The 18,435-nt window shown below is 43.7% G+C and overlaps 1 protein-coding gene across 1 annotated transcript; it reads left to right on the top strand.

The window, feature by feature from the left end:
* Positions 1 to 866: 866 nt before the first annotated feature.
* Positions 867 to 4,031, top strand: FAM110A (family with sequence similarity 110 member A). The gene is made up of 2 exons (XM_075276895.1): positions 867 to 942; positions 2,225 to 4,031. The coding sequence occupies exon 2, from the start codon at positions 2,334 to 2,336 to the stop codon at positions 3,321 to 3,323; it is 990 nt and encodes a 329-aa protein (XP_075132996.1). The 5' UTR covers positions 867 to 942; positions 2,225 to 2,333; the 3' UTR covers positions 3,324 to 4,031.
* The last annotated feature ends 14,404 nt before the right edge of the window (positions 4,032 to 18,435 follow it).

The following is an 18,435-nucleotide window of genomic DNA, read 5'->3' on the forward strand; positions in this document are numbered from 1 at the left end:
TACTCGCTCATCTCTATTACTGATGTGCCTATGCAACTACAAATCCCAGCAGGTCAGGAAACTATTTGTTTAGCTTACTTGTATGGCGCTGTCATATTCACAGACATTGTCAGGCTGAGCCCCATATAAGGGCTCACATTCTACATTCCCAGAGGGAGAACATATAAACTGCTTGCAGATGTTGTCCTTTGGCAGGATTGGAGCCCAGGTCTCCAGCGCTGCAAGACTGAAGTGCTAACCACTGGCCTTTGCTGTACTTACTGGCTTAGGTTACTTTGCAGCTGCTCTTTGCAGCATGGTTTAAATGTTCCTCACAGCCTGGACAACCTCTTTACGGTGTCAGACCGATGGACACAAATATATGATATGATTGTCTGAAGAAAGAGAAAGCTGACTATTAATTTTTATTTTAACACTGAAGTCAGTGATGATAGTTACAAATGGAAAGTGTTACATTTGTATCCATCATTCTGGCAAGTTTAAAGAGGTTGTGTAGGACTGGAAAACATGGTTGCTTTCTTCCAGAAACAGCGCCACAAATGACATTTGGTTATACCTGGTATTGCATCTCAGCTTCATACCCATGAACTAGTATGGTGTGTTTTTATTGTTTTTGTTTTGAAAGTGCTGCTTTTTGTCTACATCTGAGGTTTCCATTCAATGTCCATGAACTGAATTGCTGATAATTGTCATTACAAAATAGGTATGATTTAGGCAACAAAATAGGAAAGCTTTTAGTAATGGCAATTATGTGTCATTCACTTTACAATGTGTCAGAGAGTGAGATGGGTTAGCAATGGTTAAATGCTGGAGATGACTGAGATTATTAGTCAAACAGGAAGAGGTGTGCAAGGCTCAGACATAGGGGGTGGAGGCTCGGTGAGAACCAGGTGAGGAGGCCACAGGCTGGGAAAGAGGAACTGAGGACTCGTACGTTGGCAGGTAAGACATGGGCTGTGGGCACACTCACATCTGCGCAGGGACATAGGTAACTGTGATAAGGTATAATAATATTAGTGTGGTAGCTTAATGAAGGGATAACACTGTTATGTAGGTAGTTGCTGTAAGGAATGACGCTGCCATGGAGGTAAGTAGCTGCAGCAAGGATGGTGGTTTTGTGGCAGCAGGTAGTTACGGTAAGTAATGGCACTGTTACGGTGGTAGCTGTGGTAATGGCGCCGGTGGTAGCTGTAGTAAGGGGGTAACAACATGTCTTGTTAGGTAAATGTGGCACTTGTGTAGTCAGGCGGCTGAATGTTTGTATAGACACTGGCATTGTAGCCCATTTCCCTGGTTCTTGGATCTTCAGGTCACTTTCTTCTATAGCTGGGGAGGGGATAATGCTTGTTTAAATGTAATTGTCTCCTTTCTCTTTATAGGATGCTTTCCCTTCCCCCATCCTCCCACCCCTCTCTTCTCTGTGTCAACCTGATGGACAGGTCATTGTGATTATGCTTGGGTGACTGAGCCCACCCTCCCTCCAACAGCACTTATCTCCCCAGAGGAGGTGGCAGAAGCGTCTGTGGCACCAGCCCCCCTTCCCAAAGAAAGCCTTTTTTTGTAATATGGGTCACCGGTTGCCCTGGTGATGCTGCCCCCCTTACTATTAGCAGCACTTTGCCATACTGTGTCCTGTGACGATGGGCTTTGTCACCCACTGTAATGACTATTATGAGGGGACGGTGTATCTGATATATCATTAGACGGCTCTGCTTCTGGCACAACCCAGGGGCTGCCTTTAGACTTTAGAAAAGTTTCACAAGCCATGTAAAATATTCATCGGCCACTAGGCCGATACAGATCATTGAATCATGTGATGTGATGCACAGATAATTCCTGTTCATAATGCAGCCAAATCAATAGATATTCCGGATTGCCCAGAGTGGAATTTTCCAGCCTTTCATTTGCAGCTCTGTAACAGATGTCTACAAGGGGGGCTCTATCAGAGGAGGGAGGTGTGGGATTGTGATCTGTAGTATTGCTGCCAGCAACTGCTACACAGGGTGGGTGGGAGCTGCACAGTTTGAAGAGGTGACCATGGCAGGGATTGGGAGAGAGGAGCAGGAGAGGGTGGAGGGCTGTACTGTGAATGTAAAGAAGGGGCCCGCCCTCGGCTGCAGCCTGTGGCTTTGTGTGTGATGCTGTCAGACCGGCAAACACTTGTAAACTGCACAAGGAAGGATGAGTTAATATTGTTTCTTCTGCATTGCACTTTTTCCAACAGGAGCGGTTTGTCAAGTCTCTTCCCTCCCGGCCACTGCAGGTTGGAATGTAAGGATTGGCTATTTCCACAGAAAGGGATCAAGATCGAGCACAGCTGAAAAATCCCCACTATGTCTGTGGGTACACTGCAGCCAACAGGGATGGGTGCACCTCTCACTTCTGTGATGCCTTTTCGTATCCTTAACAAAGGTCCTGAATATTTTCGACGGCAGGTGGAGAATGGAGCTCGGAAACCCAGTGCAGTAGAGAGACTGGAGGCCGATAAAGCCAAATATGTTAAAAGCAAACAAGTGGTCAGTACCAAGCAAGAGCCGGTGAGGCCCATGTTGTCCAGGCAGCCACTCTTCTCTCCGGGTGTTCGTAGAGTACTGCTGACTCCCAACCGCAGGGGCTCCCCAACTTCAAGAGGAGAAAATCGAGGTGCCAAAAACTCTTTAAATCTGGAGATTCTTAACAACTTGATAAACATTTGTGACAGTCCTCTGACCTCCCCTCGGGCAGATATTGTGCCTTGGCAAGAAGTGGAGAAGCCACAGAATTCATCCACCCCAAGCACTCCTGTCAGCCACCGGGCACCCAGCACAACAGCTGTACGCAGAGTGGATGTTCGTCCTGGTGATGCCCTTCATCCTTCCCCTTGTCCAGATATCATCATCACACCAGTGATTGAGTCTCCGGCCAAATTGTGCATTCCCATTGACAGTCCCCTCTGCTCACCCACTGGTACCCCAAGTGAAAAAGGTAAAAAGCAAACCCTTCTACATCGTTCCAAATCTGACCTAAGTGATCGATACTCCCGAGCCAGTGCCGACCTTGAACGTTTCTTCAATTATTGTGGCCTGGATCCTGGGGAGGTGTCCAACATTGGTGCAGAACACTTTGTCCGGGCAAGTTCAGATATCGTGTCCGTTAAGTTCCACAGCGTCAGTGCGGAAAGCTCGGAGTATGCCCAATCCCAGGTCAGTGCAGCCACCCCTGAAGAGACAACAGCAACAACACGTATTCCTTATGGGATTTCAATTATTGAACGAAACGCCAGGGTTATAAAATGGCTGTATGGATTACGCCAAGCCAAAGAAGTCCAAAAACTGTCCACATAACAGGATTATACAGGATATTACAACCTCATTAAACTGGACAGTCAATGGCTCTGTTATACACTTGGGACGACCCCTCTATGTGGGAGTATTAACATTTTTTATTTCTTAGTGTTAGTTCTAAACTATTGGTTTCCCACCTGTCCAGCGTTTGCAAACCACAACTCCCAGTGTGCCCTAATAGTTGTTGACTAGGACATAAAGGGAGTTGTAGTTTTGACATGGACGGGAGAACCCTGATATAAATGTTGAGTTTCATGTTGACTTTTATTCTACATGTACAGGTAAATTGAGACTAAGTGCAGTGCTTGTATGCTACCTGTTTAGCCTGATTTACATGTGCCAGCATACTGAGACTTGTAGTTCTTACCCACAGTATAATCGCATGGTGCCTGTCTCAGACTCAGCGTGCAATTTATACCATACAGGAGCACAACACACTTTTCTCATTTCTGTCTGATAAACGGAGCTGGACATTACTCCCTGCTCTGCTGATTTACTTGAATCCCTTCTTCTCAGTTCCGAGCAGGCGTTGGTGTTCATACTTTTCTTATAGGTGCTTATGCTTAAATTTGCAGCGTCTCGGCAAAGCACAATAAACCCTACCTGGCCCTATGGTATAAAGGGGATTATTACATAGCATAGTCATAGTAATAGAATCTGAGAATGGAGTAAACAAAGTAGAAGCACAATGCAAGCCAGCATTTCAATACTTGTACCTTTTTGACTGTGCTTGGTGTAGCAGAGCTGGATTTGTCATTGAGCGTATAAATGAATATACACTGCAGTGGATCTAGTTTAATCTGTATCCTGTAAAATCTGCATGATTTGCTCCATATAACAAACTCTGCTCTACTACAGCTGGAAAAGTTAGTTTTCAGAGTGTTCATAATGTCTAGGCAATGTTGTGTTTTTGTTTTTATTCCTCAGGAAAATGTTCAGATTCTTAGTTTATGCAGTCTGGTTTCTAAAGGTAGTGTTTGCATATGTCTGAATGGCCATTACATTTATGCAAATAACTGTATAATTTAAGTTTGTTGTTTTTTTTGTTTTTTATTTAATGGAAACAAACCTTAATCCTTTCTGCAAGTTATAACAGACTGTAATGTTTCATTTCTCCATAATTTTCCAGATATTTGCTTGCTGACTGAATGGAAATCTCTGAGGCTCAATTAGTCTAGGTGAGACAGGCGCATTACAGGTTTTTGGTATCTCTTGTAACAAAGTCCTAGCTGGACATGGCTAGGATGTTAGTCTCTGGAGTTTTTCCATTCACCGACAGCAAGCAGAGAACTTGTTTCAAATTTTGATCATTTGCAATGTGTATTAAAAGTTGTACAACTTTTTACTATACAAATAGGGTCACACGTGGCATGATTGCTGTTAGACACTGATCTATAATGGCTGCACTGCAGTTGACAAATGACTATCTCATCCATATGATTTAACTAAAACATGCAGCATGTCAATTACTGTGAGTTTTGGGCTGTGTGCCCACGATGCAAAAATGAAGATTGCCTTCTATGTAATTCACTCCTGACTTTGGCTCAAAAAAATGCTGCAAAATCTGCAAGAAAAAATGCTGCGCTTCTGCAACATTGGGTCTTAGCCTAACTAAGAGTCAGACTTAATCTTCTGGTTGCCTAAAGTCGCCATCATGTATATACTGTTTATAGTTTTATTATTGGCTTCAATGTATATTCATTAAGCTGTTAGTGGTGGCTTCTGGCTGTCATGGAACTCTGTCTCTGCAGGGCGTTTGGAGCTTTATAGCGGGCAAAAACAGATATGCAAGCTATAAACCTATTCTAAGGAACTGATCTGTACACAGTGTTGGGATACTGACAGAAGAAAGCCTCCAATATCTGTAGTGAAAGTATCATCTAAGGAAAATACACATGGGGTAGGGGTCTTGGACACACAGTCCCCTGAGACTAATCTGTGGCCTGAGGATTAGTAGGATCTGAGAGAAAGGAACCCCAATCTGGTTCTAAAGTTCGGAGGTTTGTGTAGATACACACTGCTGTACCCCTGGAGCAGGGGAAGAGAATGTGCCTGAGGGGTAAGTACTGTTGGGGGCAACAATACACTATGTGGGACCACTGCTGGGGTTATTCAATTACACATTTTTATTGTATTTAATTTAAAAGGGTTACGGTCCATCAACTTCTAATTTAACTTTTTTTTGTATATGTTTGAGAGCCCTGTTGTAAGGCAATGCAAAGATCAGATAGTTCCTGCCATGTGAATGATTCTCAATGAAAAAAAACTTATTTATATTGAGGAAAAAATGTACATGTCTTCCTTCATCTTTGTGGAAGAAAAGAAGAACTTATATCTGGGGGACATCTGGAAGTCTATGACTGGCTAATGTTACAGCTTGACAGATCCAACAGTGGATCCTATATACTTCTGTATATGTCTGTTTCCACAACCAAAAATACAGAGGAACAAATCGGATCCATCCCTTTAATTTTGACTCGGGCCTCCTTCACACGACCGTACTTGATCCCCCAATTGCTGATGCACAATTGTGGATGAAAGTACAGACACATGAATTTCTATGGGACCATACACACAGCCGTAGTTTTTGTGGTGGTTTGTCTGGAAAGTCTGTAGTGAAGAGCTGCAAAATATGGAACAGTTCCTATGCCTGTCCATATTTGTGGCCTTTTCCATTTAATGTAGGGGTCAGTGAAAAGCGCGGATGATACACGGATACCAATCTGTGTCATCTGTGCTGTTTTTACTGACCTCTACCCTACACACAGTCATGTACAGGAGGCCTAAAGCAATAACCCCAGCCTCATGTCACAGTGGACACAGCTGAACTATGTATTGATCCTTTCTGAGATATGCGGTTAATGGGCATCCATTAACTTTTTTTTAGCCCTTGGACCTTGTCCTTGTTTAGTGTACATATTATAGGTCAATGCTCTCAAGTGGCGAGTGTTGTGGATATTGAGCAGGGACAGCTCTGTGCTCACAGGGTTAATATTAGCCACTGTGTCATGCCAGTGCTGGACAGGCCACACTAAGAACAATGGGCTTCTCATTAGCAGGCTGTGGGGGCTGCACTGTTCCCAATGAGTCTTTTGTCTTTATTTGCTGCTTCCAAACAATTTAGTGTTTGCTCAGGGATTTTTATCTTAATAGTTGAAAAAGGAAAAGAATGAAGGAAAGAAAGAAATGTAATGGTGCCTAATGTCACTCTATTCTCATTTGCTTTATTTGGGGTTGTGGAGGATTTCTGTTTGCAGTTTATGTGTGTATATATATATATATATATATATATATATATTATATATATAACAATATGCGACCTCTTAAAGGGGCACAAAAGCAGTCCATACATCTTAGAAGTTGGTTTGCTGAACCAGATTTTGTTAGGTGTGGAGACATCTTATGTGTATGCGGTTCTCCCAACTCTCCTCACATGGCAGAAGTTAGAGAACAGAGGGATCAGGCAGCTGAATTTCAATGAACCAGTCTTTTGACCATGGGCAAATAAGCCAATGAGATACGTACCTGACTTCTCCTATCCTGTACATGTGTACTGCTTGGCTAAACCAGGCGTGTAAGTGTATAGGAGGATTTAGGTGAGGTAGTTGTTAGCAAACATAGTTAGTGCATATGAGATACTTGGTGCGATAGCTGTCACCTAATTTAACCATAGAGGTTTACTGCACAGATTAGTACAGAAAAAGATCTATCTATCACTTCCGGTGCAGAAAACGTCCTATGTTATGTCCCATATTTCCACTATATACCTAAATATGACTTAAAACAGATTTTTCACTTCTTTTGGTGTTTAGTGGTCCTTTAAGGTTCTCCTTTACATTACATGGCAGGTCACCTGCCTAGTCTTATCCTTGAAAGTCCTGCTTAGAAAAACAAAAAGAAATTACAAAATATATCGTAGAGACCTGGTATGGATTCTAATCTCCAGACACATGTCCACACCTATACACACACAAATTCCACTACAAACTGGCAGGCTGTAGGTATTGATGTCAATTATAATTCAATACATGTAAGGTCTCTATGACAGCGCTGCACCAAACAGAAATCAAAATGGGACAAGTATCAAGTCATCTGTCCCATACTGTATTAGAGTGGAGCAGAGAGAAGCAAGACTGAGCACGTGTGTCCACCTCAGACAAGCTGCTCAATAGATAAAGTGATGCTATTGTAACATAATTCCTGGAATATTTTAGGATTTTTGCAAGTGTTTATAGTTAAAGTTGTTTTTTTCCCCCCGCTTACTAAGCACAGCACTGTAATTTATATAGTGGCTGTGCTTGGTATTGTAGCTCATTCCCATTCATTTGGCCATGTGGCTATGATGTCACTGGCCTGTGAAGAGGAAGTAGAGCTCACCCAAGTGCATGAGGCTCTTCAAACAACTAACTTGTGGGGTTCAGAGTGGCAGAATTTACTTTGTAATATTAATGGCCTGTCCTAAGGATGATCATGTCATAGTCCCAAAAAAAAACCTTTAAACCCAGCCCATAATTACAAACAATATTCTTAGTGGGACAAACCCTTCAGTATGCTTCTCAATCATTCTCGTCGGCGGGAGGTATGTCCTAGTTTCAACCTGAATGCAGATGAGTTGAATACAATGGTGAAGCAAGTGGCTGTCCACTCCCTGCTTCACACCCCTGTCTCTGCTCTGTAAATATTAGGCGAGATGTGGTGACGTCACTTATATTGCGCCTGAAGCCTCTGGGACCAAACACAACAGACAGAATAGCAGGGGAACATGGTAAGGTGAGTATTAGGGGGTGTGGGGTTTGTTTGTTTTTTTGGTCTCACAAGAGGGACATGACATTAGGAGGGAAGCTGGAGGGGGAAATTAACCTGTAGATGCACCAGGAGAGGGATTTATACTGTGGGGCAATTGGACATTATAATCCGGGGGCATATCATAGTAGGGTGACTGTAGGGGCATTATAGGAGGAGTCAGTGGACATGACTGTTGGTAAATTTGCTGCAATGCGCAGTGTGCACCATACATTCTGTCCTTCTTTCTATCCTTTGAAAATGAACTATATGTAGGATGCAAACAGAACTCTGCACACAATACTGTCTTATATGAGCCTTACATAATTCACAGCATTTAACTCAACCGTATGCATAATTTTATTTGCTGTTAAGCAATGGGACCCAGTGGTGTAACTAGGAATGGCGGGGCCCTGTGGCAAACTTTTGACATGGGCCCTTTCTCCCCGGTAAATGCAGTAAAAATAGCACATACTTCATAATATGTGGTCCTTGAATTCGGCAAGGGCATGTGCCTGCAAAAATTATGGTTGTGTGATAGGGCTCATAGAAATTAATGGGATTGTACTCTTATCTGCAAGAAACTGTGGTTGTGTGCATGAGGCATTTGAATCCTTTCCTCTGCTGGGTTCTATAGTAGGTCTCCGTCCCATGCTTAGCAACACCTACTATCTCCGAATACAAGTTCCCTAGGTTTTGATCTCTGTCCCCAGGTCATTAAGACAATGAAGCTTTTGTGACACTGCTACTGAATCAGTAGAGGTTTGGTGACATTCCAGTTTCTTAGGTTTATGGATGGTAGAAGTCATGTCACTCTTGTTACTCATCCATCTTGTGGCTTAGTTTCAGTACTTTAATCTAAAGACGCTGGCCCTGGGGAAAATGCCTTCATTTCCGCAAGTGCATTGGGTAGAGTTGAGCTCTTATCAGGGTGAAGAAAACCTATTCCTGCTATAGAAATATCAGTAACATAATACACGTGCTATTCCGACAGCTAGCCTCACCCTCACAGGGATGTTTTATGCTTCCAACAGTCCAGCTATAGGGATCCTGAGCATTAAAGCGGTGATCCAGAGACCACTTTCTTGCCACCACTGGTCATGGAGCTTGAGCAGCTGAAGCTGCAAAACATAGATATTATTTGAGACTTGCAGCAAAGGGTAAAAGCCCCCCCTCCCCATTCTAAGCTGCCTATAAGCTAACAGTTTATCAAACTACAGAACCTGGCCATATATACAGTTGTTATTGTAGATAACATTCAGATGCAGTTCAGTATCTGAATTATGGCTACAATCCCAGACCTCCTGTGGTTCTGCTGAGCTCAGCTTGGATCCCCATAAGGTTCTGTGGTTATCCAAGTTGAACGCATTGCAGTTCTTCCCGCAGTGCTTTGAACAGAAAGTTCACAGAGTTTTCCGTCGTGGACTTTGTTAGAATTATATCTATGGGAAAGCTGCCGGCGTTTCCGTAGATATAATTGACATGCTGCAATTTTCAAAACTGCAATGGTTTTGGAAATCGCAGCGTGTCCGCACTGCGATTTTTTTTTTTTTATTTTTTTTTATTTATTTATTTTTTTTTTTTCTTTTTCTGCAAAGTAGGCATGGGATTCACATGAATCCCATCCACTTTGCAAGTACTGTAAAATGCTGTGATTTTTCCCACTGCGTTTTCCGGCCCGTGAGGCCCCGGCCTAAAGAGTAAAAAATGTAACTTAGACCCTTGGTGCACAAGCAAGTTGTGTAACTGAAGCTTCCTGACAAAGTTTCTCATCTTTTCTGTGGATCTTACTAAATTGCTGCATATACACTTGGGGATTTAAATCTTTGCAATGCATTGGAAACCAGCACCCATGAAATTAGCAGCACAAACCAGCTGTCTATTTGGATATGGGCTGGTCCACTGTGGGATGTCTGCTAAGGACAGACTTGAGTTTTCTGGTTTTACAACCACTTGTATTTTGAAAGGTCCTGTTACAGTTGAATTCTACTAATCTATGTTCATCACTCAAGCTGGAGACACACATTGGGCTAGTCTTAATATTGAGAACACGGGCAAGGCCCCAAAATTAAGAAACTTGGACCTCTTAATGATTCTGATGAACCATGGGAAGAAATTTTCACCACAACTGAAATTACGCCAATTACAGTAAATGTCGAGCAAAGGAGTATCGCAATGTCCAACATTTCTCAAAAGTGACTGGTGTAGTAGGGGCAACACGGTGGCTCAGTGGTTAGCACTGCAGCCTTGCAGTGCTGGAGTCCCGGGTTTGGATCTCGTCAGGAGTTTGTATGTTCTCCCCGTGTTTGCGTGGATTTCCTCCCATTCTACAAAGACATACTGATAGGGAAAAATAAAATGTACGTTGTGATCTCTATATGGGGCTCACAATCTACATAAAAAAGTGACTGGTGTGGCTTTCTGAAGTGAGTTATAGCATATTTGTCAGTCCAACGTTTTGTAAAAAGTGGCAATTGAGGTGTCTGAAGATCAAAGTGGTGCATCTTTGGCACAAAATAAGTCCATGCACCAAAGATGTGCCACAACTACTCCTATCTATGCCAGAATGTAGGTGCTATGATGATACTATGGTTGTTCATGATTAGCCTTTAGTCTACATGAAAAAAACAATTGGTCAAGCTAGATATTTTTGTGCCACCACCACCACCAATGGCACAGATGGGTTAGTAAATTCCCCCTTTTGTTCCTCTCTGTAAACAGCACTAGAGATGAGTGAGTACTATTCAAGCAGCACGCTCCCATAGAAATGAATGGACGGGGCCGGCGTCTGGCCGCTTAACCTCCTGCGCCCCGGCCGCTCCCATTCATTCCTATGGGAGTGTGCTATTCGAAACTGCCATTTCAAATAGTACTCGCTCATCTCTAAACAGCACCTATGTAGAGACCATGCCTCCATAAGCACATACAGTACATAATGCTTTATTTTTACAAGATCATGATACACTATCATAGCGTCAGCATATATTACATGATAATATTCTGGCTGCTGCCACAAGGGAATCTTGTTACATACATCGTTATACTGTTTCCTTTGAACTCAACATATACAGCAAGCACCCCAATAGAGAGTCTATTAGCAGATTTTACAGTAAACATACTGTGCAGAAGATCTCTCTTGAGACTCCTGGTCAAGCTAGAAGAGTAGCCAAGTATACAATATATAACTATGCTGACTGTGCCAAAACTCTGGATAATAGATGAGGATACCAGGCAGAGGAACCCCTATATGATGCTTGCATGAGCAGGGTTGTCATGATAGGACATCGTCTATGGTGTAGAACCAGGGATCACACATTCATTTCATAACATTGCTCTACCTTTTGTGATTACAAGTCCCCTATAGGCAGTAGTTAGATTCCAGAAGTAAGTGCTGGAGCGTGGCTGATGAGGGCAGCAAGATGGTACTTGCTTTTCTGTCTTTCCTTTTAGTTATGTAACCACCAGGATGTCATAACCATCCCAGTGTACTGCAGTATATACCCAGGGCTGCTCACAGTCTGGAAACTACAATTTGCTTTCTCTTACAGGATCAGCCTGCCTGCCTGTTTTTCTGAATTTGTAAAAATGTGTAAATCATGACGTGAGGGTCCGTTATCAAAGTGAAATGCCAGCCCTTTACATAATGTTAAGAGGTGGTCACTGACCAAGGAGAAATCTTAGAAGCTGTATAATGGCGGTTATAAAAGCTCCTGCGAAGAAATATGACCTATCAGGCCATAAAGGATGACGATACAAAAATCTCCAATTGCCCCACAATATGAAGTCCTTCTCCTGGTGCTCCAGTTTAAACTGGGGGAAAATAGAGGAGGAAATTAAACTATTAGGGTAGTTGGAGGGGGACAATAAACTGAGGGGGACATGTCCCCCTCCAGTTACTCCCACGGTTTAATGTCCTCCTCCAGTTGCACCCAGGTTAGTGTCCCCTTCCAACTTGCCCCTAGTTTAATTTCCCTGTCCAGCGATCCCTTCTATTTAATATCCCCCCTCCAACTGCCCCAGTTGAATGTTCCTTTTCATCTTCCCCCTGTTTAATGCCCCCCTCAATCTGTCCCTAGTTTAATGTCCCCCTTCATCTGCTCCCACAGTTTAAAATAATAAAACACCTCTCCTCACTCCCCTGCCTCTCTGTGAAATCTCTTGTCCCAGACTGTCTTCATCACATCGTTCCTACATCTCCCGGGGCTGGAGCACACAGGGATGTGTTTCACACAGGGTTGTGAAGCAGGAGCTGTCGGTGTGTGGACGGATCCTGCTTCATCATTGAATTTAACTGGGACATACCTACGACTGACCGGGACAGCAGGACAGGACCCAGAATATGGAACTGTCCCGCTGAATCTGGGAAGGTTGGGAGGTATGCATGCTGGTGTAAACATGGTGCATCTTTGGTGCACTGTGGCACATATTTGGCTCCTCTTCAGCCCATCTTGGCACCTCTAGTATGGGTATTTTTTGACATGTTGGTGTGGACTCTCAAAAAAAGGGGGGACTTGGCTTAAATGCGCTACAACGTGTCAAAGTAAAATTCTGGTTCATTATCAGCCAACTAAAGGGTGGTATATCACCCATTATAAGCCACTGTGAAAAATCTGGTATAGTATCAGAATGCCTGTCTAAGCTTACACTGTCTAACTATTAGTAAATCTGGGCCGATAGGTGTATTGGCCCTTTAAAGAATACTACAGGAGTAATTCACCCCCTCCACTACCCCATATGGATCCTGATACTATTGGCTTTCAGGCCGTTCTCACGTGCTGCATTTTTTGAATTGTGCTGCAGTGTACACGTTCAATGGAAAGACTGAGTGCAATCTGGAAATACTTAATCCCAGCTCAAATAGCTGACCATTCCCACAGTGAGAGCACAACTCAGACACACAGATCAGGTTGCAATTTTTTTAAGGTATGTTTAGGAAGAATGGTTTTTATTATATGGCGGAAGCAGAAAGCACAGGGTTAATGTAACCAGAGAGGAAGCTAAAGCGGACAGACTCTTGTATTCGATGACAATAGAAGGTTTTTATATATCAACCATTATTTAAAGAGGCCTCCAGCCTGTAAGAGCTATGACCACCTTTACAGCTCCTGCAAGGATTGTCACACAATTTTCCTTGAATTCCTGAATGCTAAGGTGCAGGGCCTGAAAGGTTCACATACATAGCAAATCATTGACACTTATGAACTTATAGAGGTCAGTGGTGGTATCTACAGTAAGTTATCTCTGATCCCGGCTGTTGTAGTAGGATGTTAACTATATATATCTGATGTCAGTCGAAGAAGGCGTCAATTGTCATATTGCATTATTAGAAGCCCATTCTCAGAGTCAATCAGGGGGCTGTCATATGCCTCTCCATTCTCTTAGCCATTTGGCAGAGTAAAGAGGATTCACATGGCCCTACAAACCTGACACCTAAATACTCCTAGGGGCGGCGATCACTTCTGACTCTTTACCTGACACTTTTGGGTACCATTTAGGGGGTGGAATTGCCTTAGTAGTTCAGATTTGATAAACACAATATAGATACCTTTACTGTTAACCGGATTCTAACACTGAGCTCTTTGGGACAGTGCTGCCGAAGGAAGGCCATCAATAATCGACCACCGATAACTCCTTTAATGTACAGAGATCCCTCTCTGGTGAGACATCCCCTTTAACTTTACATGTGGGTCAATGTCACTGCAGTACTTCAGATGGATCTGAATGTCTTTGACAGTAGTTCTGGTGTAGCTACAGGGCTTATCAATAAAATTGCTACTTGTCGAACTACACATCCAAGTATATCTAAACAGCCCAAAGCTCCAGGCTTTCCATAGTGTATTGCTGACCAGGCTGTTATGAAAACTCAGAGACCAGAAAAGGTTTAAATATAGCTGATAATCCGAAGGAAATCACTGAAATGTGACCCTAAAAGAACATGGCTTATGATAGGAGGAAGGAAATGTTGTGAATGATTGAGGAAATGGCGCTGGTGATAACAGGCTATCACTGTAACATTAGGAGTCATGACACTGGGTTCAGGGCAGGGCACAGAGAGAGAACATCCCATCCGGGCATCGGCACATCCGACCTGCTGCACCTTCACATAAACTGAATAAATCTGCTCTGCTCTGGTTCATTTTCTAAGACCTACAACCTATTCAAATTCTCCATACGCGTGTTCTATTGCATCTTAGGAGGTTCCAATATATCTGTCTTAGTAAATACTTGTATTCCCCATGAAATAACAATTCTGGAGCATGTTTCTAATAAATCTATGTTGGGTTGGTTGGTTGAAATGTATGAATAGTTTGACAAAGTCTGACACTAGCAACACTGGTTGGACATTGAAAAAATGTGCATGGAAACACCTCAAACGTGGACACCCAGCTGTCCAAGAGGAATAACAGAGGAATTGCACAGTGCACAGATCTAGGAAAAGATATCAAAGCACTGCAATATTGTGGGAAATCTAACTATACCAGACCTGTCTGGAGTGCTCAACCAGTTTACCCCCTACTGACGCTAGGTTCACACCTGTGTTCAGGTTTCCATTCGGAGGGTCCTCTTGGAGAACTATAAGGTACTATTATTTATAAAGGGGGGACTATTACTGATAAGTGGGAATATTATTTATAAGAAGGAACTATTTAGAACGGAAAGCTATTAATAACAAGGGAGGGGGCTATTATTTATAAGGAGAGACAATTACTAATAAGGGGCACTACTTATAAGCAGAGACCCTTATTTATAAAGGGGCATTATTATTTATACGCAGAGATTATTATTAGAGATGAGTGAATGGCATTCGATGGAATTGGTATTCGATGGAATATCAGGCTGTTCGAGGTATTCGATTCCAATCACACTAAAAATTTGTATCCCCTCCCACCTTCCCTGGCGCTTTTTTTGCACCAATAACTGCACAGGGGAGGTAGGATAGGAAGTAGGAAAACGTAGGCATCAAAAAAAAATCAGAAAAAGTAATTGGCTGGCTAAATCAGGTGACCTCCACTGTATACGAATAGTGGATTTCAGATTCGATTCATATGAGACTGTAAATTAGACGGGGTTAGCTAGGAATTAGCTTTATTTAGGTACAAATCTTACTCAAACAGCTCTTTGGTGCTCTATATACCTTCCTTGCCAGCCCAAGATACATGCAAGAGTACGGTCAATGCATTCCTATGGGTAAAAGTCAGCTCCCGCATACTGCAAGCTGCCAGCGATCCCGACTAGCATATGGTGCGCTGCCACGATGTGTTTGCATTGAACTTACTCTCGCATTTAGCTCGGGCTGGTAAGGTCTCATCACTTTCAAACTTCACCTGCAAGCACATTTCGTGGCAGCCCATTATATGCTAGTCGGGATCCCTGGCAGCTTGCGGTATGCGGGAGCTGACTTTTTCTAAGGAATGCATTGACCAGCGTTGATTGGCCGAATGCCATACAGTGTACAGCATTGGCCAATCAAAGCTGGTTCTGCCAGAGGCTCGTCTGTGAGGAGGCGGAGTCTAAGATCAGACCACAGCAGTCTCCATTGTGGTCCGATCTCAGATGGAGCAGAGTTCAGCACACAGCTCTGCTACATCGCAGATGTAGCATAGTTGAGCGCACAGTTCTACTATATCTCAGGTGTAGCAGAGTTCAGCGCACAGCTCTGCTACATGTTAAGTATAGCAGAGTTGAGCGCACAGCTCTACTACATCTCAGACGCTGAACTCTGCTATACCTGAGATGTAGCAGAGCTGTATGCTGAACTCTGCTACATCTGAGATGTAGTAGAGCTGTGTGCTGAACTCTGCTATACCTGAGATGTAGCAGAGTTCAGCGCACAGCTCTGCTACATCTCAGGTATAGCAGAGTTCAGCGCACAGCTCTACTACATCTCAGATGTAGCAGAGTTCAGCACACAGCTCTGCTACATCTCAGGTATAGCAGAGTTCAGCGTTTGAGACGTAGTAGAGCTGTGCGCTCAACTCTGCTATATCTGAGATCTAGCAGAGCTGTGCGCTGAACTCTGCTACACCTGAGATCGGACCACAATGGAGACTGCTGTGGACCGATCTTAGACTCCGCCTCCTCCGGCAGAACCAGTGTTGATTGGCCGAATGCTGTACACTGTATGGCATTTGGCCAATCAATGCTGGTCAATGCATTTCTATGAGAAAAAATCAGCTCCTGCATTATTAGTGGTGTAATACAGTGACTTGGGCGTGTTAGATGCCCCCAGGCATGCTTCCCCTGCTGTCCCAGTTGCATTCCAGAGGTGTTGTCATCATTTCCTGAGGTGTCATAGTGGACTTAGTGACCCTCCTGAGTCGAATAGTGGTTTCCTCTGAAATGAAGCTTTTTTTTCCCCATAGACTATAATGGCATTCAATATTCGTCGAATAGTCGAATATTGAGGGGCTATTTGAAATGAATATCGAATATTTCACTGTTTGCTCATCTCTAATTATTATTAAAAAGGATGCAACATTACTTATAAGTAGAGATGAGCGAGTATATTCGATCGAATACCTCCCCTCCATAGACATTGGTGTTAAAAAAAAAAAAAAGGCGCCAGGGGAGGTTGGAGGGAAACGAATATTTCCTGCCTTTCTGCGTGGTATTCGACTGAGTACACCAATAACTATGCAAATGGAGGTTTTTTTATTGAATACTACTATTCGATCGAATACTACTTGATCATCTCTATTTATAAGCAAGGAATCTCGGCCCCCCCCCCTTTTAAATAATAGTCCCTGGTTATAATAATACCCGCCTTACAATTATTATTGATAAGGGGGCAGTTAGCTGTGAACAGGACATATTATTTAGAAGGGGGGACTATTTATAAGTGCAGGGACATGGCCACTTATATTGTATGGGACAGTGGCGTAACTATGGCGGGGCCCCGTGGCAAACTTTTGACATGAGGCCCCCTCCAAGAGGGGTACATGGGCGTGCAGGCTGTTTGTGAATAAGAGGGTGACGTGGGGTGCAGGGTGTGTATAAGCAAGAGGGGAAATGGGGGTGCAAGCTGTGTGCGAGCAAGAGGGTGATTGGGAGGGGGGAACCCCCCATTCCACAACACTCTTTCTCACACACAGCCTGCACCCTAAGGGCACCCTCTTTGCTCACACACAGCCTGCATGCGCATGTACCCCTCTTGCTCACACACAGCCTACACCACCCATTCCCTCCTCTTGCTCACATAGGGCAGAATGGGGGGTGCAGAATGTGAGTGGGAGGGGTACATAGGTGTGCAGGCTGTATGTGAGAAAGGAAGGAATGGGGGTGCAGATTTTTTCACACACACCCTGCACACCCATGTACCCCTCTTCCTCACAGCCTATAACCCATTCCCCCCATTGTACACTGACCTGTACAATCCGGGTAGCTCCGCCCACAAACGACACTGAGTCTATGTTAGTAGATTAAAGGACCTTTGATGACGTCATGCCTCAGGTCCTTCAATCTACTAGTATAGATGCCGGCACAGGGCCTGGAGACAGCAGGCAGGAGATTTCTCCTGCCCGCTGTCACTATGCAAGTGCTGGGAGGCAGCAGGGGCCCGGACAGCAGGCAGCCCCTGCTTGGGTGCAGTAGTAAAGGTAGCAATTGCTGACTTTACTACTGTTAAAAGATGGACTGTGGAGGAGGCAGCTCCTCTCCATCTTCAGGCAGCCCCCGGGGCTGCAGTAAATAGGGCCCGTTATGTGATGGAGTTACACCAGCAGGTAACGGCCTATTAAAAAAAAAAAAAAAATCCACAGCGGTAGCAGCTGTCACCAGGCCCCCTAGTATCCCGAGCCCTGTGGCAGCTGCCTCCACTGCTACCACGGTAGTTACGCCCCTGGTATGGGACCGGTAACAAGGAATTATACTATGTGGGGGCGATTTTAATATGGGTGGGTCAGGTATGTTTAGGTGGTGGTGATGGGGTGGGGGGTTGTTCAGTTATGAAACCTTTGCACTGGGCCCACCAATGTGTTAAAATGTCCCTGCATACTGCCCATAGTTGTCTCCATGCCCCTTTTACCTCTCCAGTTGTTGCAGCGTTCAGGACCTATCTACTTCATAGTCTACAGTCCTAATATTGTAAAATGAATTATGTAATGTTCAAGAAATAGACATGGGTGACAGGTACCAGGCATGGGAACAAATACTAGATATGGGTGACCACATCAGTAATAGGAGATTTTAACATACTTCAATGACTACCTTGAATAGCTGGAAAAAAACAAACAAGAAACACTAGAGTATCACTTCAAAGGTACCTGTTACCTGATATCTCCTTTTATTGTAGGAGATCTGTACGAGGCACTTATACAGAAAAACCTTCTAA

Source organism: Leptodactylus fuscus, chromosome 6, assembly GCF_031893055.1.
Source record: "Leptodactylus fuscus isolate aLepFus1 chromosome 6, aLepFus1.hap2, whole genome shotgun sequence".
In the NCBI taxonomy this organism is placed as follows: domain Eukaryota; kingdom Metazoa; phylum Chordata; class Amphibia; order Anura; family Leptodactylidae; genus Leptodactylus; species Leptodactylus fuscus.

What these genes read in the sequence shown, in the direction of transcription:
- FAM110A (XM_075276895.1), top strand. Translation starts at nt 2,334, where the DNA reads ATGTCTGTGGGTACACTGCAGCCAACAGGGATGGGTGCACCTCTCACT.